The following is a 21857-nucleotide window of genomic DNA, read 5'->3' as shown; positions in this document are numbered from 1 at the left end:
CATAATTGAATACCGGTAAGTATAATTATCGAAATTTGTATCAACGCAATAACCAAAATTTCATACATTCTTCAAAAAGCAATCACGCCTAGACCATCCTTTCATTGCCTCGGTAATAAACCGTCAAACATCGGTCAATTCCGTATTTATTCGTTATGTGTCCGTTGCATACGCCATATTTTGTCAGAATTTACACATGTTACAATCCTCTGTTTATTTTTTATATCCGTATTTTGAAAAGTAACTACACAGAATCACGCACACTACTGGGCATAGCGAACACACAACTTTGGTGTCTTTAGGACTGTTAGATTCTCGCTTTTATCTTGTATTTGATGAAAAATTGAAAACGTTGTGTTGAGTTTGATAAGACAAAAATCAAACGCAAAGAAACAGAAATGAACGTTTATTTTAGTGTGTTCTCCATGAACTACGCGGTGTACGTTTATTAACTTAAAAAAACTAGGAAACATATTTACACCTACTCTGATCACAGTTTTTTCCCTCCCAGCCCGCCGCACACTTGCACGAATACCCGTTCAGAAGATTGCTGCACGTCGCACCGTTTTTACAGGGGCTTGGGGCACATTCGTCGACATCTTTAAAATACATCCGGAATATTACGCTAGTCAATTGTTCCATGTGTTTTCATCAGTCGAGTGGCTTGTGTAATGACGAATCTCACGAGAGGCGGAGCCTCGAGTTTGATACGAAATAGCGCAAGCCACGAGACTGATACAACACTTGTTACAATTGACTTGCGTAATATAACTTTTATTTTATACAACTTTAAATAATTTAAGTTTCAAAACTAAGTTTTAGCGTTCATAATGAGCCAAGAGTGCTCTCATAATTTTCTGCATTCTAAGTGACGTCATTTAAAATAGTCCGGTCAGTATGGTTATACGGAATTGGAAAACTAGCGAGTATCATAATACGGGAATTATTTCTGTGCAGTTGTATTTGACCGATTGAAACAACTTGTATTTTTTTGGAATATAAAGCAGGTATATGATAAATATGTTTATTAACGTCATTGATATATTGTGTATGTTTTTAATTCAGCAAATGCGAAGACTGGATTAATAATGAAGTTAGAAAGCTCAATGTTTATATTTAAAATATAACCGGGATTTAGAATTATACTTTCAACAACTAACACATGTTCAATATTCGATGGACTAATGGCTCAGAGAAGATCGAGCACTCTCTAAATCGTGAAGTATATACGGACTGACAAGTGCATTATTAACATATCCTCTTTGGTCGGAATGCATATGAACATTCTTACGGTAAATGAAAACAATGCAAGAATCTTCAATGTTTCGAAACAAATCTACATTAAAGCGAGATTACACGATGTTTTATAAGTGTTAAATTGTAATATATTTATACAATATGTAACAATAACACAACATAGGCAAGAAAAATTATACATTGAAGACGAATTTCATAAAATGCAGCAAAGACAAATTAGCGCTCCGAGCCGATTGTAACGAAGATATTTCGTACATATTTTCCTACAATAACTGAAGCATTCGTCTTTTTAGTTAGTGTTCGTGTGTCGCATGAATAGATATCGTTGCAGGAATTTAAAATGAACCGTTAAACTAAATTTAGATTCACATCGTTCATGCATGATTTACATGCTGGCGAATTCGACTGAACAGCCTTTTTCGATTTCAGAATTAAATATCTGGCTTATTTCGCATTTTTCGACAAATGTTGTTCTGAACTTTTATTATCCCCCGCCAGATATTGTTTTTGCGCTGTCCGCTTGTCCGTCTTTCCGTCCGTCCGTCTTTCCGTCCGTCCGGCACTTTTGTGTCCGGAGCCATATCTTGGAAGTGCTTTGGCGGATTTCATTGAAACTTGGTTTGTGTATATATTTGGATAAGAGGATGATATACGCCAAATGGCATTGTAAACCATCTGTTAATAACGGAGTTATGGCCCTTTGTATCTTGAAAAAAATGCTTTTTTGTGTCCGGAGCCATATCTTGGAAATGCTTTGGCGGATTTCATTGATACTTGGTATGAGTATGTATATGGATAAGAGTATGATGCACGCCTAATGGCATTGTACGCCATCAGATAATAACGGAGTTATGGCCCTTTGTATCTTGAAAAATGCTTTTTGAGTGTCAAATATAACACGCATATTGGCGTGGGATATCAATTCAATGAATTTGCTTGTTTTAATTTATATTAAATATATGTTTAATAAGTTTTTTACACATTTAATATTAGTTAATAAATATTTGAAAAAATCTTATAATCTCGCTTTAATAGCTTACCCTGATCACAGTTAGTTCCCTGCCAGCCAGGTACACAAGTGCACGAGTACGCATTCTGAAGGTTGTTACACGTGGCACCGTTCTTACACGGGGCGGGCGCGCATTCGTTGATATCTGAAATAACGTTTACATTCCATTCTCTCTGTCAAATATATCGCTATATTACATTTAACTTATTGGACAAAGGGTTTTTTATAGTACATTTGGCAATAATTGTATAAAAGCAGTGATCGTTTCGAACATTTGCAACAGAGTGCTGACGTTGAGTAAAAAACAACAATGCTCAGAGCCTATGCATTTGTGGTGACTGACTGATATTTACCTGCAAGTCAGGACCATTATTAAACAAATTTATATAATTTTGAAATGGGAATGCCATTACTTTTTTGACACTATGTAATAATCTTAACTTGCCACTCATTTACAGACTGAGTATGAAGAAACTTTGTTTAATATTGTAAAAGGAAAGAAGGTAAACGTGAATGAAACAAGTATTCTCATTTTAAAATAATTTTTAGTCATACCCTGATCACAGTTGATGCCTTGCCAGCCCGGTGAGCATGCGCATGAGTACGCGTTCTGAAGATTAGTGCACGTGGCGCCGTTCTTGCATGGAGCAGGCGTGCATTCGTTAATATCTGAAATAACGCTCTAATTTACATTCTTCTTATTGAAAAGAGGGCCTGAATATTGTATACGCAAAACGTGTCTGAAAACTTAGTTCGTTATGAACATGTTTAACACAGAGACGACTTTGGGCATTAAAGGTAGCCTGTGTATTTGTCTTGACTTAACAGTATTCGCAGATATGTGATAACCATTATTAAACGAATATACTTAAGGGGAATACAATTTGAAACGCCATCGAATATCCATGAAAATATAAAAAATACTAATAAATATTACCACTCAATTTCGGACTGGGTATGAAATAGCACTATTTAATATTGTCAAAGGAGCGTAGGCTTAAAGGGATGTTTCAAGTTTTTTCATATTTAAGAGATTTATGGTCATACCCTGATCACAGTTCGTGCCTTGCCAGCCAGGTGCGCATTTGCACGAGTACGAGGTTTGAAGATTAGTACACGTTGCGCCGTTCATACACGGGGAATTTCCGCATGCGTCGCTACCTATAAATATATAACGTAACGTAACAAATATTTGGGACGTTATTAAATACCGGTTAGTATAATTATCGAAATTTGTACCAACGCAATAACCCAAATTATATACAATCTTCAAATGGAAGTCACGTCTAGCCCATCCTTTCATTTCCTCGTATGTATTCGTTATGTGTCCGATGCATACGTCATGTTTTATTTGCAATTGTGAGACACGTGACTTTGCACATTACCCGTCAGAATTTGCACACGTTACTATCAATGGTTTCATTGTTTATATCTGTATTTTGAAAAGTTACTACACATAATCACGCACACTAGGGCCTACATGGCATAGCGGACACACAACCTTTGTGTCGCGATGACTGTTAAGTACGGAATACGGATAGTGCCATCTATAATCTCGCTCTATTTTGATCAAGGGCGACACACGTGTATTGCTTTGTGTGTCGTGTGTCGCCCTTAATGAAAGAATGGCGAGATTAAAGATGGCACTATCCGGATATCGTAGTTAAGTGCCTCGCTTTTATCCTGTATTTTATGAACATTTGAAAACGTTGTGTTGAGCTTAATCAGCAAACAGAAAACGCAAAGAAACAGAAATGGACGTTTATGTCAGTGTGTTCTCCATTCGCGGTGAATGTTTATTGAGTTCCAAAAACCATGTGACATATTTACACCTACCCTGATCACAGTTATTACCCTCCCAGCCCGCCGCACACTTGCACGAATACGCGTTCAGAAGATTGCTGCACGTCGCTCCGTTTTTACAAGGGCTTGGGGCACATTCGTTGACATCTTTAAAATACATAATGCATATACTCGTAATTGATTTATTGTGTATGTTTTTAATTCAGCAAATGCGAAGACTGGATTAATAATGAAGTTAGAATCGAAAAAGTTCAATGTTTATATTTAAAATATAACCGGGATTTAGAATTATACTTTCAACAAGTAACACATGTTCAATATTCGATGGACTTATTGTTCAGAGAAGATCGAGCACTCTCAAAATCCTGTCGTAGATACGGACTGACAAGTGCATTATTAACATATCCTCTTTGGTCGGAATGCATATGAACATTCTTACGGTAAATGAAAACAATGCAAGAATCTTCAATGTTTCGAAACAAATCTACATTAAAGCGAGATTACACATTGTTTTATAAGTGTTAATTGTAATATATTTAAACAATATGTTTAAATATATACACAACATAGGCAAGAAAAATTATACATTGAAGACGAATTTCATAAAATGCAGCAAAGACAAATTAGCGCTCCGAGCCGATTGTGACGAAGATATTTCGTACATATTTTCCTACAATAACTTAAGCATTCGTCTTTTTAGTTAGTGTTCGTGTGTCGTATGAATAGATATCGTTGCAGGAATTTAAAATTAACCGTTAAACTAAATTTAGATTCACATCGTACATGCATGATTTACATGCTGGCGAATTCGACTGTACAGCCTTTTTCGATTTCAGAATTAAATATCTGGCTTATTTTGCCTTTTTCGACACATTTTGTTCTGAACTTTAATTATTCCCCGCCAGATATTATTTTGGCGTTGTCCGCCCGTCCGTCTTTCCGTCCGTCCGTTTATCCGTCCGTCCGGCACTTTTGTGTCCGGAGCCATATCTTGGAAGTGCTTTGGCGGATTTCATTGAAACTTGGTTTGTGTATTTATATGGATTAGAGGATGATGTACGCCAAATGGCATTGTAAACCATCTGCTCATAACGGAGTTATTGCCCTTTGTATCTTGAAAAAAAATGCTTTTTTGTGTCCGGAGCCATATCTTGGAAGTGCTTTGGCGGATTTCATTGACATTTGGTATGAGCATATATATGATAAGAGTATGATGCACGCCTAATGGCATTGTACGTCATCGGATAATAACGGAGTTATGGCCCTTTGTATCTTGAAAAAATGCTTTTTTAGTGTCAAATATAACACGCATATTGTCCGGGGATATCAATTCCATGAATTTGCTTGTTTTAGTTTTTATTAAATAAATGTTTAATAAGTTTTTTACACATTTAATATTAGTTAATAAATATTTGAAAAAATCTTATAATCTCGCTTTAATAGCTTACCCTGATCACAGTTAGTTCCCTGCCAGCCAGGTACACAAGTGCACGAGTACGCATTCTGAAGGTTGTTACACGTGGCACCGTTCTTACACGGGGCGGGCGCGCATTCGTTGATATCTGAAATAACGTTTACATTCCATTCTCTCTGTCAAATATATCGCTATATTACATTTAACTTATTGGACAAAGGTTTTTTTATAGTACATTTGGCAATAATTATATAAAAGCAGTGATCGTTTCGAACATTTGCAACAGAGTGCTGACGTTGAGTAAAAAACAACAATGCTCGGAGCCTATGCATTTGTGGTGACTGACTGATATTTACCTGCAAGCCAGGACCATTATTTAACAAATTTATATAATTGTGAAATGGGAATGCCATTACTTTTTTGACACTATGTAATAATCTTAACTTGCCACTCATTTACAGACTGGGTATGAAAAAACTTTGTTTAATATTGTCGAAGGAAAGAAGGTTAACGTGAATGAAACAAGTATTTTCATTTTAAAATAATTTATAGTCATACCCTGATCACAGTTGATGCCTTGCCAGCCCGGTGAGCATGCGCATGAGTACGCGTTCTGAAGATTAGTGCACGTGGCGCCGTTCTTGCATGGAGCGGGCGTGCATTCGTTAATATCTGAAATAACGCTCTTATTTACATTCTTCTTATTCAAAAGAGGGCCTGAATATTGTATATAAGCAAAACGTGTCTGAAAACTTAGTTCGTTATGAACATGTTAAACACAGAGACGACTTTGGGCATAAAAGGTAGCCTGTGTATTTGTCTTGACTTTACAGTATTCACAGATATGTGATAACCATTATTAAAAGAATATATTAAAGGGGAATACAATTTGAACGCCATCGAATATCCATGAAAATATAAAATAATTATAAATATTATCACTCAATTACAGACTGGGTATGAAATAGCACATTAAAATATTGTCAATGGAGCGTAGGCTTAAAGGGATGTATCAAGTTTTTACATATTAAAGAGATTTATGGTCATACCCTGATCACAGTTCGTGCCTTGCCAGCCAGGTGCGCATTTGCAAGAGTACGAGGTTTGAAGATTAGTACACGTTGCGCCGTTCATACACGGGGAATTTCCGCATGCGTTGATACCTATAAATATATAACGTTACAAAACAAATATTTGAGACATTATTAAATACCGGTAAGTATAATTATCGAAATTTGTATCAACGCAATAATCCTAATTTCAAACAATCTTCAAATGGAAGTCACGTCTAGCCCATCCTTTCATTTCCTCGTATGTATTCGTTATGTGTCCGATGCATACGTCATGTTTTATTTGCAATTGTTAGACACGTGACTTTGCACATTACCCGTCAGAATTTGCACACGTTACAATCAATGGTTTCATCGTTTATATCTGTATTTTGAAAAGTAACTACGCATAATCACGCACACTAGGGCCTACTTGGCATAGCGGACACACAACCTTTGTGTCGCGATGACTGTTAAGTACGGAATCCGGATAGTGCCATCTATAATCTCGCCTTTTTTTCATCAAGGGCGACACACGTTATCGCTTCGTGTGTCGTGTGTCGCCCTTAATGAAAAAATGGCGAGATTAAAGACGGCACTATCCGGATATCGTAGTTAAATGCCTCGCTTTTATCCTGTATTTTATGAACATTTGAAAACGTTGTGTTGAGCTTAATCAGCAAACAGAAAACGCAAAGAAACAGAAATGGACGTTTATGTCAGTGTGTTCTCCATTAACTACGCGGTGAATGTTTATTGAGTTTCAAAAACCATGTGATATATTTACACCTACCCTGATCACAGTTTTTTCCCTCCCAGCCCGCCGCACACTTGCACGAATACGCGTTCAGAAGATTGCTGCACGTCGCTCCGTTTTTACAAGGGCTTTGGGCACATTCGTCGACATCTTTAAAATACATAATGCATATACTCGTAATTGATTTATTGTGTATGTTTTTAATTCAGCAAATGCGAAGACTGGATTAATAATGAAGTTAGAATCGAAAAAGTTCAATGTTTATATTTAAAATATAACCGGGATTTAGAATTATACTTTCAACAAGTAACACATGTTCAATATTCGATGGACTTATTGTTCAGAGAAGATCGAGCACTCTCAAAATCCTGTCGTAGATACGGACTGACAAGTGCATTATTAACATATCCTCTTTGGTCGGAATCCATATGAACATTCTTACGGTAAATGAAAACAATGCAAGAATCTTCAATGTTTCGAAACAAATCTACATTAAAGCGAGATTACACATTGTTGTATAAGTGTTAATTGTAATATATTTATACAATATGTAACAGTACACAACATAGGCAAGAAAAAATATACATTGAAGGCGAATTTCATAAAATGCAGCAAAGACAAATTAGCGCTCCGAGCCGATTGCGACGAAGATATTTCGTACATATTTTCCTACAATAACTGAAGCATTCGTCTTTTTAGTTAGTGTTCGTGTGTCATTGCTGGAATTTAAAATGAACCGTTTAACTAAATTTAGATTCACATCGTACATGCATGATTTACATGCTGGCGAATTCGACTGTACAGCCTTTTTCGATTTCAGAATTAAATATCTGGCTTATTTTGCATTTTTCGACACATTTTGTTCTGAACTTTTATTAACCCCCGCCAGATATTATTTTGGCGTTGTCCGCCCGTCCGTCTTTCCGTCCGTCCGTCTTTCCGTCCGTCCGTTTTTCCGTCCGTCCGGCACTTTTGTGTCCGGAGCCATATCTTTGAAGTGCTTTGGCGGATTTCATTGAAACTTGGTTTGTGTATTTATATGGATTAGAGGATGATGTACGCCAAATGGCATTGTAAACCATCTGCTCATAACGGAGATATTGCCCTTTGTATCTTGAAAAAAAACTTTTTTGTGTCCGGAGCCATATCTTGGAAGTGCTTTGGCGGAATTTCATTGAAATTTGGTATGAGCATATATATGATAAGAGTATGATGCACGCCTAATGGCATTGTACGTCATCGGATAATAACGGAGTTATGGCCCTTTGTATCTTGAAAAAAATGCTTTTTTAGTGTCAAATATAACACGCATATTGTCCGGGGATATCAATTCCATGAATTTGCTTGTTTTCATTTATATTAAATATATGTTTAATAAGTTTTGTACACATTTTATATAAGTTAATAAATATTTGAAAAAATCTTATAATCTCGCTTTAATAGCTTACCCTGATCACAGTTAGTTCCCTGCCAGCCAGGTACACAAGTGCACGAGTACGCATTCTGAAGGTTGTTACACGTGGCACCGTTCTTACACGGGGCGGGCGCGCATTCGTTGATATCTGAAATAACGTTTACATTCCATTCTCTCTGTCAAATATATCGCTATATTACAATTAACTTATTGGACAAAGGGTTTTTTATAGTACATTTGGCAATAATTGTATAAAAGCAGTGATCGTTTCGAACATTTGCAACAGAGTGCTGACGTTGAGTAAAAAACAACAATGCTCGGAGCCTATGCATTTGTGGTGACTGACTGATATTTACCTGCAAGTCAGGACCATTATTTAACAAATTTATATAATTTTGAAATGGGAATGCCATTACTTTTTTGACACTATGTAATAATCTTAACTTGCCACTCATTTACAGACTGAGTATGAAGAAACTTTGTTTAATATTGTCAAAGGAAAGAAGGTAAACGTGAATGAAACAAGTATTCTCATTTTAAAATAATTTATAGTCATACCCTGATCACAGTTAATGCCTTGCCAGCCCGGTGAGCATGCGCATGAGTACGCGTTCTGAAGATTAGTGCACGTGGCGCCGTTCTTGCATGGAGCAGGCGTGCATTCGTTAATATCTGAAATAACGCTCTAATTTACATTCTTCTTATTGAAAAGAGGGCCTGAATATTGTATACGCAAAACGTGTCTGAAAACTTAGTTCGTTATGAACATGTTTAACACAGAGACGACTTTGGGCATTAAAGGTAGCCTGTGTATTTGTCTTGACTTAACAGTATTCGCAGATATGTGATAACCATTATTAAACGAATATACTTAAGGGGAATACAATTTGAAACGCCATCGAATATCCATGAAAATATAAAAAATACTAATAAATATTACCACTCAATTTCGGACTGGGTATGAAATAGCACTATTTAATATTGTCAAAGGAGCGTAGGCTTAAAGGGATGTTTCAAGTTTTTTCATATTTAAGAGATTTATGGTCATACCCTGATCACAGTTCGTGCCTTGCCAGCCAGGTGCGCATTTGCACGAGTACGAGGTTTGAAGATTAGTACACGTTGCGCCGTTCATACACGGGGAATTTCCGCATGCGTCGCTACCTATAAATATATAACGTAACGTAACGAATATTTGGGACGTTATTAAATACCGGTTAGTATAATTATCGAAATTTGTACCAACGCAATAACCCAAATTATATACAATCTTCAAATGGAAGTCACGTCTAGCCCATCCTTTCATTTCCTCGTATGTATTCGTTATGTGTCCGATGCATACGTCATGTTTTATTTGCAATTGTGAGACACGTGACTTTGCACATTACCCGTCAGAATTTGCACACGTTACAATCAATGGTTTCATTGTTTATATCTGTATTTTGAAAAGTTACTACACATAATCACGCACACTAGGGCCTACATGGCATAGCGGACACACAACCTTTGTGTCGCGATGACTGTTAAGTACGGAATACGGATAGTGCCATCTATAATCTCGCCCTATTTTGATCAAGGGCGACACACGTGTATCGCTTTGTGTGTCGTGTGTCGCCCTTAATGAAAGAATGGCGAGATTAAAGATGGCACTATCCGGATATCGTAGTTAAGTGCCTCGCTTTTATCCTGTATTTTATGAACATTTGAAAACGTTGTGTTGAGCTTAATCAGCAAACAGAAAACGCAAAGAAACAGAAATGGACGTTTATGTCAGTGTGTTCTCCATTCGCGGTGAATGTTTATTGAGTTTCAAAAACCATGTGACATATTTACACCTACCCTGATCACAGTTATTACCCTCCCAGCCCGCCGCACACTTGCACGAATACGCGTTCAGAAGATTGCTGCACGTCGCTCCGTTTTTACAAGGGCTTGGGGCACATTCGTTGACATCTTTAAAATACATAATGCATATACTCGTAATTGATTTATTGTGTATGTTTTTAATTCAGCAAATGCGAAGACTGGATTAATAATGAAGTTAGAATCGAAAAAGTTCAATGTTTATATTTAAAATATAACCGGGATTTAGAATTATACTTTCAACAAGTAACACATGTTCAATATTCGATGGACTTATTGTTCAGAGAAGATCGAGCACTCTCAAAATCCTGTCGTAGATACGGACTGACAAGTGCATTATTAACATATCCTCTTTGGTCGGAATGCATATGAACATTCTTACGGTAAATGAAAACAATGCAAGAATCTTCAATGTTTCGAAACAAATCTACATTAAAGCGAGATTACACATTGTTTTATAAGTGTTAATTGTAATATATTTAAACAATATGTTTAAATATATACACAACATAGGCAAGAAAAAATATACATTGAAGACGAATTTCATAAAATGCAGCAAAGACAAATTAGCGCTCCGAGCCGATTGTGACGAAGATATTTCGTACATATTTTCCTACAATAACTAAAGCATTCGTCTTTCCAGTTAGTGTTCGTGTGTCGTATGAATAGATATCGTTGCAGGAATTTAAAATTAACCGTTAAACTAAATTTAGATTCACATCGTACATGCATGATTTACATGCTGGCGAATTCGACTGTACAGCCTTTTTCGATTTCAGAATTAAATATCTGGCTTATTTTGCATTTTTCGACACATTTTGTTCTGAACTTTAATTATTCCCCGCCAGATATTATTTTGGCGTTGTCCGCCCGTCCGTCTTTCCGTCCGTCCGTTTATCCGTCCGTCCGGCACTTTTGTGTCCGGAGCCATATCTTGGAAGTGCTTTGGCGGATTTCATTGAAACTTGGTTTGTGTATTTATATGGATTAGAGGATGATGTACGCCAAATGGCATTGTAAACCATCTGCTCATAACGGAGTTATTGCCCTTTGTATCTTGAAAAAAAATGCTTTTTTGTGTCCGGAGCCATATCTTGGAAGTGCTTTGGCGGATTTCATTGACATTTGGTATGAGCATAGATATGATAAGAGTATGATGCACGCCTAATGGCATTGTACGTCATCGGATAATAACGGAGTTATGGCCCTTTGTATCTTGAAAAAAATGCTTTTTTAGTGTCAAATATAACACGCATATTGTCCGGGGATATCAATTCCATGAATTTGCTTGTTTTAGTTTTTATTAAATAAATGTTTAATAAGTTTTTTACACATTTTATATTAGTTAATAAATATTTGAAAAAATCGTATAATCTCGCTTTAATAGCTTACCCTGATCACAGTTAGTTCCCTGCCAGCCAGGTACACAAGTGCACGAGTACGCATTCTGAAGGTTGTTACACGTGGCACCGTTCTTACACGGGGCGGGCGCGCATTCGTTGATATCTGAAATAACGTTCACATTCCATTCTCTCTGTCAAATATATCGCTATATTACATTTAACTTATTGGACAAAGGTTTTTTTATAGTACATTTGGCAATAATTATATAAAAGCAGTGATCGTTTCGAACATTTGCAACAGAGTGCTGACGTTGAGTAAAAAACAACAATGCTCGGAGCCTATGCATTTGTGGTGACTGACTGATATTTACCTGCAAGCCAGGACCATTATTTAACAAATTTATATAATTGTGAAATGGGAATGCCATTACTTTTTTGACACTATGTAATAATCTTAACTTGCCACTCATTTACAGACTGGGTATGAAAAAACTTTGTTTAATATTGTCGAAGGCAAGAAGGTAAACGTGAATGAAACAAGTATTTTCATTTTAAAATAATTTATAGTCATACCCTGATCACAGTTGATGCCTTGCCAGCCCGGTGAGCATGCGCATGAGTACGCGTTCTGAAGATTAGTGCACGTGGCGCCGTTCTTGCATGGAGCGGGCGTGCATTCGTTAATATCTGAAATAACGCTCTTATTTACATTCTTCTTATTCAAAAGAGGGCCTGAATATTGTATATAAGCAAAACGTGTCTGAAAACTTAGTTCGTTATGAACATGTTAAACAAAGAGACGACTTTGGGCATAAAAGGTAGCCTGTGTATTTGTCTTGACTTTACAGTATTCACAGATATGTGATAACCATTATGAAAAGAATATATTAAAGGGGAATACAATTTGAACGCCATCGAATATCCATGAATATATAAAATAATTATAAATATTATCACTCAATTACAGACTGGGTATGAAATAGCACATTAAAATATTGTCAAAGGAGCGTAGGCTTAAAGGGATGTATCAAGTTTTTACATATTAAAGAGATTTATGGTCATACCCTGATCACAGTTCGTGCCTTGCCAGCCAGGTGCGCATTTGCAAGAGTACGAGGTTTGAAGATTAGTACACGTTGCGCCGTTCATACACGGGGAATTTCCGCATGCGTTGATACCTATAAATATATAACGTTACAAAACAAATATTTGGGACATTATTAAATACCGGTAAGTATAATTATCGAAATTTGTATCAACGCAATAATCCTAATTTCAAACAATCTTCAAATGGAAGTCACGTCTAGCCCATCCTTTCATTTCCTCGTATGTATTCGTTATGTGTCCGATGCATACGTCATGTTTTATTTGCAATTGTTAGACACGTGACTTTGCACATTACCCGTCAGAATTTGCACACGTTACAATCAATGGTTTCATCGTTTATATCTGTATTTTGAAAAGTAACTACACATAATCACGCACACTAGGGCCTACTTGGCATAGCGGACACACAACCTTTGTGTCGCGATGACTGTTAAGTACGGAATCCGGATAGTGCCATCTATAATCTCGCCTTTTTTTCATCAAGGGTGACACACGTTATCGCTTCGTGTGTCGTGTGTCGCCCTTAATGAAAGAATGGCGAGATTAAAGACGGCACTATCCGGATATCGTAGTTAAGTGCCTCGCTTTTATCCTGTATTTTATGAACATTTGAAAACGTTGTGTTGAGCTTAATCAGCAAACAGAAAACGCAAAGAAACAGAAATGGACGTTTATGTCAGTGTGTTCTCCATTAACTACGCGGTGAATGTTTATTGAGTTTCAAAAACCATGTGATATATTTACACCTACCCTGATCACAGTTTTTTCCCTCCCAGCCCGCCGCACACTTGCACGAATACGCGTTCAGAAGATTGCTGCACGTCGCTCCGTTTTTACAAGGGCTTGGGGCACATTCGTCGACATCTTTAAAATACATAATGCATATACTCGTAATTGATTTATTGTGTATGATTTTAATTCAGCAAATGCGAAGACTGGATTAATAATGAAGTTAGAATCGAAAAAGTTCAATGTTTATATTTAAAATATAACCGGGATTTAGAATTATACTTTCAACAAGTAACACATGTTCAATATTCGATGGACTTATTGTTCAGAGAAGATCGAGCACTCTCAAAATCCTGTCGTAGATATGGACTGACAAGTGCATTATTAACATATCCTCTTTGGTCGGAATGCATATGAACATTCTTACGGTAAATGAAAACAATGCAAGAATCTTCAATGTTTCGAAACAAATCTACATTAAAGCGAGATTACACATTGTTGTATAAGTGTTAATTGTAATATATTTATACAATATGTAACAGTACACAACATAGGCAAGAAAAAATATACATTGAAGGCGAATTTCATAAAATGCAGCAAAGACAAATTAGCGCTCCGAGCCGATTGCGACGAAGATATTTCGTACATATTTTCCTACAATAACTGAAGCATTCGTCTTTTTAGTTAGTGTTCGTGTGTCATTGCTGGAATTTAAAATGAACCGTTAAACTAAATTTAGATTCACATCGTACATGCATGATTTACATGCTGGCGAATTCGACTGTACAGCCTTTTTCGATTTCAGAATTAAATATCTGGCTTATTTTGCATTTTTCGACACATTTTGTTCTGAACTTTTATTAACCCCCGCCAGATATTATTTTGGCGTTGTCCGCCCGTCCGTCTTTCCGTCCGTCCGTCTTTCCGTCCGTCCGTTTTTTCCGTCCGTCCGGCACTTTTGTGTCCGGAGCCATATCTTGGAAGTGCTTTGGCGGATTTCATTGAAACTTGGTTTGTGTATTTATATGGATTAGAGGATGATGTACGCCAAATGGCATTGTAAACCATCTGCTCATAACGGAGATATTGCCCTTTGTATCTTGAAAAAAAACTTTTTTGTGTCCGGAGCCATATCTTGGAAGTGCTTTGGCGGAATTTCATTGAAATTTGGTATGAGCATATATATGATAAGAGTATGATGCACGCCTAATGGCATTGTACGTCATCGGATAATAACGGAGTTATGGCCCTTTGTATCTTTTAAAAAAATGCTTTTTTAGTGTCAAATATAACACGCATATTGTCCGGGGATATCAATTCCATGAATTTGCTTGTTTTCATTTATATTAAATATATGTTTGATAAGTTTTTTACACATTTTATATTAGTTAATAAATATTTGAAAAAATCTTATAATCTCGCTTTAATAGCTTACCCTGATCACAGTTAGTTCCCTGCCAGCCAGGTACACAAGTGCACGAGTACGCATTCTGAAGGTTGTTACACGTGGCACCGTTCTTACACGGGGCGGGCGCGCATTCGTTGATATCTGAAATAACGTTTACATTCCATTCTCTCTGTCAAATATATCGCTATATTACATTAAACTTATTGGACAAAGGGTTTTTTATTGTACATTTGGCAATAATTATATAAAAGCAGTGATCGTTTCGAACATTTGCAACAGAGTGCTGACGTTGAGTAAAAAACAACAATGCTCAGAGCCTATGCATTTGTGGTGACTGACTGATATTTACCTGCAAGTCAGGACCATTATTTAACAAATTTATATAATTGTGAAATGGGAATGCCATTACTTGTTTGACACTATGTAATAATGTTAACTTGCCACTCATTTACAGACTGGGTATGAAGAAACTTTGTTTAATATTGTCAAAGGAAAGAAGGTAAACGTGAATGAAACAAGTATTCTCATTTTAAAATAATTTATAGTCATACCCTGATCACAGTTGATGCCTTGCCAGCCTGATGAGCATGCGCAGGAGTACGCGTTCTGAAGATTAGTGCACGTGGCGCCGTTCTTACACGGGGCGGGCGTGCATTCGTTGATATCTAAACGATAAACAAACAAAAAACATGCAGGTTTCAAATAATCAGCGTGGTTGTATAATTTTTAAAACAAAACACATTGACACAGAGAAAATGATTTTTTACCTTCGCCTTGTTGGCGTTAAATTGAACCAGCGACAACACATCGCCTGCAAGCGTAATGGCTTCAAAACGTCTAACGCAGGTTGCAAACCCGAATACAAAAGTTGGAATATATTTGCCCTGTTATTCCGGGAGCTCTGTTAAGGAATTCACTTAACAGTCCGATTGAGTGTAAAAACTATATATATATATATATATATATATATATATATATATATATATATATATATATATATATATATATATATATATATATATATATATATATAGTGAACACTTACCCTGGTCGCAGTTTTTTCCTTGCCAGCCCGGTGCACACTTGCACGAATAATCGTTCAGAAGATTACTGCACGTCGCACCGTTCTTACAAGGGATAGGGGCACATTCGTCGACATCTTGAAGATATGTATGTGCATAAACGTAACTGATATAGTGTGTATGTTTATTTACTTAGCGAATGCGAACACTGGATGAATGACGAAGTTTAAATTAAAAATATGTTCATTTTTCATTATTCACATAAGACAGAAAAATAGACTTAGACTTTCAACAATGCGCAAAGTTCATTAAACGATGGAGTTAATGTTCGGAGAATATCGGACACTTTCAAATGTGTGACGTTATAACGAACTAACGATGTATATTTGTAATATATCCGTCCCTGTGGGCATGCATGTTAACATTCCTAAAGCATATAAAAACTATGCCAGAATCTTCGATAGTTCGATCGATACTAATCTACATGAATAGCCTACCCTTGTCACAGTTAGTTCCCTGCCAGCCAGGTACACAAGTGCACGAGTACGCATTCTGAAGGTTCGTGCACGTGGCGCCGTTCTTACACGGGGCAGCATCGCATTCGTTGATATCTGAAATAATGTTTACATTCCATTATGTGTATTGAAAAATAACGCTTATATTACATTCAACTTATTGGACGAAGGGCTTAAATATTAAATTTAGCAACGATTGTCTAAAAGCAGTGTTCGTTTTTTAACATGTGCAATAGAGGGGAGACGTTGAGCGCAAAACAGAGCTTATGCATAAGTGGTAACTGCACACTTATCACCAAAACGCCAGGCTCTTTACTTTACGAATGTATAAAGTTGTGAGATCGGAATACAATTCGTCATGCAATTGATGTGTATGACAATATGTAATAATCACAAAAAGCCATTCGTTTACAGGCTGGGTATGAAATATTTTTGTAACATATAGCCTGCGGGAACTTATTAAAAGGGAATACAACAAGTATGATCATTTTAAGTGATTTACAGTCATACCCTTTTCACAGGTGGAGCCTTGCCACCCCGGTGCGCATGCGCACGAGTAACCCCCGGTCGTATAAGGATAGCATTTGGCGCCGTTCTTACACGGGGCAGCATCGCATTCGTTGATAACTAAATAATAAGCGCAACAAACATCCATGTTAGCGCTAACTTAAAGCAGCAACAACACATCGCTAATCCGGCAGAATACGACATACAACCGGACATGGGATTAATAGTATATATTAAATGTTGTTTTTTTTGGGCAGGAAACATAACCCCAATAAAGAATCTGAATGAAGCCGGTCTGGTATCATTTAGGGTCCTATGAATTCCAAGATGGCTTCAAAGATGGTCACAGCAATTGTGACCTAAGTGGTCATATAATCATGCATCGATCCATTATGTAGCATTTTTAAAACCTAAAATAGAAGTGGGTTATCATGCTTTTTGGTTTTGGAATAAATTGATCCAAATAAATTTAAAGTTATGCCCAAACTGGCTGTTAATACGTTCGCTTATGCAAATGATTTCATTTAAAATTCCATCACAATCAATTGGATCTGATTTTCATGCTATACAAAATTCAATAATTATCGTTTTGATTGGCATTTTGTAAAAATACATGACTACATTGGCAACTTTAAGCCTTAAATAAGACAAACCCTAAGGACATGTGTTTTCTACTTGGTGTTTGACTGATACATTGAGTTCAGCACCAAAACGACGGAGAGGTCAGATGAACACTCAAATGTCTCAAGATTGTACAAACTAAAAAGTGAAGTGTCATTTCCACCACCAAATGTAGTACAAGATGTCACTGAGAACAAACAACATCGGATCTCTCTGAATTGTAAAGCTGTTAGCACGAAACAATAATTTCACATATATTGCACTCAAACACACAAGTTATTCGTTACAGGAGATCATGATACTGAAATCTATAAAATTGTCATAATACATCGAACTGACTTAAACACAACCCAGAGATGAAGCTGTTGTTTATAAGGATAAGGCAAATGATTGATGCTGTAGATATACAGAACACATAGGCATTTCTGTGGTAGCTGATAATACCGACGTTTGTGTTTAATATATATATAGTTGTCTCATTTCTATGTTGTCCAGAAAATTTCGTCATTGATAATCTTGGCATTAGCAGTTCGGGAGAGAGCGGTAAAAGAAATTCGTTAAATAAGTTTTAAATCATAAATATTTCGCTACCTTCATGCTCCCTGCTCACGTTTTTATTTCTGTATGCGACACTGTTGCTGAATTATTTGGTATCGGTAAGCGATAAATCACTAAGATGCTGAACGCAAGGAACTCTTAAACAGACTGTTAGGCGATATGACAGTTAGTATGAAGGAATCTGAGTATGTATCGACCAGGTATGTCTCATCATGGTACAGAAAGCCTGATACAGAGGAAATATATGTTATAAGAAACACCCTTTTAGCAGCCATGGTAAGCAAGTAGGGTAAGACTATGCAATTGCTAGCAAACCAGCCTCGAAAGCATGTTATGAAAAAGTGTATATGGACACACGCAATAGATGCAGACCGCCGGATCTGAATCCATATGATTACTGTTGGTGAAAGGTGATGCATCCAACACTATTTTACCTATTACAGTACCATCAAGCGATGCTTTAGTTCCACCCATAGTGCTCAAAATGATAGACACGTGGTTGTAAAGGCGATAGCCCATGTTCAACACTTTGGTGTTTATGTTATAAAGCGCGACTACCTTTTGTTGTGTTTTATGATTGTCAAAAGATTCTGTTTTAAATTATACAATCTTACAATGAGCAGACAAAACTTGCCTATTAGATTACTTACTTTTTCGATGAGAAAGGAGACTTATAGTGAATTTTGTTATGTAATCGTTGGTATGAAAGGAAACATATATGAACTTAATTAATAGTCACACAACAACATCGCCCTATGCATTTTTTGCTTCATCTTATGTTAAAATTCATTTAACCAGACCCTTATAACGCGTGTATGCTACTACATTTGTATAATTTGTACATATTCATTATTCTTATGCAAAATTTGGATACGATCTTGATTTTAGAAGCAAGTTTTGAGCAGCCATCTTGATTTGACGTTAAAATACGTTTACGTTATATAATGCATGTCTATACGTTTAGCAAAATAGGACTTAAAATGGCAGCCATCTTGGACGCCATCTTGAATTTCTTAAAACCCAGCCCATGATTATTGTGATTCTTCATCAGAAATGTGTCCCCTAAACACTTAAACGATTGCAATGTCGGGTCTAGTGAAACATGGCTACTTTTCTTTCGGACTAATATTAATTGATGATTATTTAAATTACTGTCGTATATATAGACATATGGAGTTTTTGAACGCAAACGTTAGCCTGGCTTTTCTTTTACAAGTACAACAGGGGGGCATAATTATGTAAAATAGGAGATCGGAGTTATAAACCTTGATCAGTGACCTCATATAATGATCCCAAAGAGTGAAGTTTCAATTGAATAAGAATTCGTTGCATGCAAAACTAGCCAAGCATCTAATCTTGCGCACAAGCCCAAACCTGATTGCATTAGTACATAGAGGATTCTTAATTCTGATGAAAGGCTCATCACCGTTACATGTTTTGGTCGGTTTCTGATCATAAAGAGCTCGACAACAAATGTACAGCTTAATTTTAATATATGTCTGTATATAAAGATGTTGCACGCAAAAACGTTTACGCGCTTTTTATAACAAAAGGGGCATAACTCTGTTTAACTGCATGTCAGAGTTATGGTCCTTGGTTTTTATGATGATACCGAAGATATGTATGAAGGTTTATATAGAATATCTGAAGTAGTTTCAAAGATATGAATGTTACCCGCAAACCTTAACCTACATTTCAAATAACATGCAAACCTTAACCGGACGTATCTAAGTATAAAATATGACGTAATCCTGCTAAAAAGCTTCTCAAACATGTAGCTATGGGTATTAGTCCGTGAACGCTCTTTGAAAAATGCTATGGACGAATGTGATTGTATATTAGGTGATATTGGACAGCTAAATGTCTTCAATTGGATTTCATGATAATTCAACTTCTTGTTATATTAACAATTCCATTTAAGTGTCGTCAAAACGATGGTGTTTGACATAACATTTCAGTCAGGAAAAATTGTTTCGGTGGTCATTTTAGACGCAATTATGGACGTCTTTTTAATTTAATAAACTTGCACAGTGGCTGATGATCTTGATGTGGACTGTGTCATCTGAAACATAGGTGTACATGTAGACACCAAAATTATCAATATGCGTGCATATTTACAAAGTTTTGATCATTTAAAGGTTTTGTCAGCCATTTGGGCGGCCATCTAAAATACTTTCCGGATTTGGTTCAATTTTTGAAATGTTATAAAGTACCTTCTACCCTAACAGGATCAGTTAAAATACCTTTTTGTATAAATTTTAGGGGGTCAATGTGTATATTGACCTTACTATAGTAAATTATTACAATCTTAAACCGACCCGGTCCAAAATTCCTAGCGTATATATCGGCGTATACTATTTGATTTGCTCGAGCCATAATCGCTATGATTTCATTTTGCGTTGTTAACTTACCTGTACATGTTCCTACACATTTTTCCATATGATCATGGTCTCCCGGACATTGCGGACCAACTGAGCGTTTATACAGTTGTTCTTGGAAGAACCCATTATAGTCCAATCCTGGTGTGGATCTCTTTATATATTCTGTCCAACCTCCTTCGCCATATCCTTTTGTGACGTCATATATAGGTTTGGAAACTACTTCGGCAGTTGTTTTGAGTTCACCTATACACTCACGTGATCGCAAGCGTGTACCGTCGCACGCGCTGCAAACTGACCATTGGCCCCACGTTGTCCAGGTGCCAGAATAGTTTGGTTCTGTAATTTCTTTTACAAAAAGAAAAAATCAGGGTTCAATTTTAGATATCTTAAACAAAAAGTATCTTTAGAAATATATTCGTCATTCATTCTAAACATTAGAATAGAAAATAGAAACATACAAATAATTAGTGAAATGAAAACGAGCTGTCAAATTGTTTTCAATGGTGTGATAGTGAAAAATGCTCGGCCAGTCACCTGCTATAATGAATGTGATGGTGAATATGTGTAAAAGTTGCAACGGAGTTAGTAATATGCCAAATTAAACCTCGTTTTACGATTATTTGGGATGACACAGAACTATATTAGCTTTGTTCTGAGAAACCTGGGCTTAATATATGTGCTTTAAGTGTCATCCGCACAGGCTAATCACGGACGACACTTTCCGAATAAACTTGATTTTCGGTAAGAAGGGACTTCCTTGAAATTAAAAATACCATAAAAGCGGAAAGTGTCGTCCCTGATTAGCCTGTGCGGACTACACATGCTTATCTGGGATGACACTTTACGCACATGCATTAAGCTCATATGATGAATAGTCGAGCAAAACACAAGATAATGCATAATTTGTATCGATTGTATCTTGTGTGGAAAGAATGTAATTTAGTTCGTCGCAAATTATTGTGTTTATTGTTTCTTCAGAAAAATTTGACGTAGTGTGGTACATATCACTTTAAGTCACTTATATCATATTATATAATTTCGGTAGACTGGATCCGTGTTTATAAAAAAATAAAGGAATTTTGCTCCTCCACACGACTATG

The 21857-nt window shown here is 36.4% G+C and overlaps 1 protein-coding gene across 1 annotated transcript; it reads right to left on the bottom strand.

Annotated features, from left to right (window-relative positions):
* Positions 1–1181: 1181 nt before the first annotated feature.
* On the bottom strand, positions 1182–18850 carry LOC127865517 (fibropellin-1-like). Its single transcript, XM_052405363.1, has 17 exons — positions 18823–18850; positions 17201–17317; positions 16673–16786; positions 16199–16312; positions 15705–15818; positions 15181–15294; positions 12483–12596; positions 11959–12072; positions 10543–10656; positions 9262–9375; positions 8738–8851; positions 6042–6155; positions 5518–5631; positions 4103–4216; positions 2822–2935; positions 2298–2411; positions 1182–1210 (listed from the first exon to the last, which is right to left on the bottom strand). The coding sequence occupies exons 1-17, from the start codon at positions 18848–18850 to the stop codon at positions 1182–1184; spliced, it is 1770 nt and encodes a 589-aa protein (XP_052261323.1).
* Between the last annotated feature and the right edge of the window lie 3007 nt (positions 18851–21857).

Source organism: Dreissena polymorpha, chromosome 2 (assembly GCF_020536995.1).
Source record: "Dreissena polymorpha isolate Duluth1 chromosome 2, UMN_Dpol_1.0, whole genome shotgun sequence".
Taxonomy (NCBI): Eukaryota; Metazoa; Mollusca; class Bivalvia; order Myida; family Dreissenidae; genus Dreissena; species Dreissena polymorpha.
Note: the sequence above shows the minus strand (reverse complement) of the source record. Positions and strands in the feature narration are given on the sequence as shown.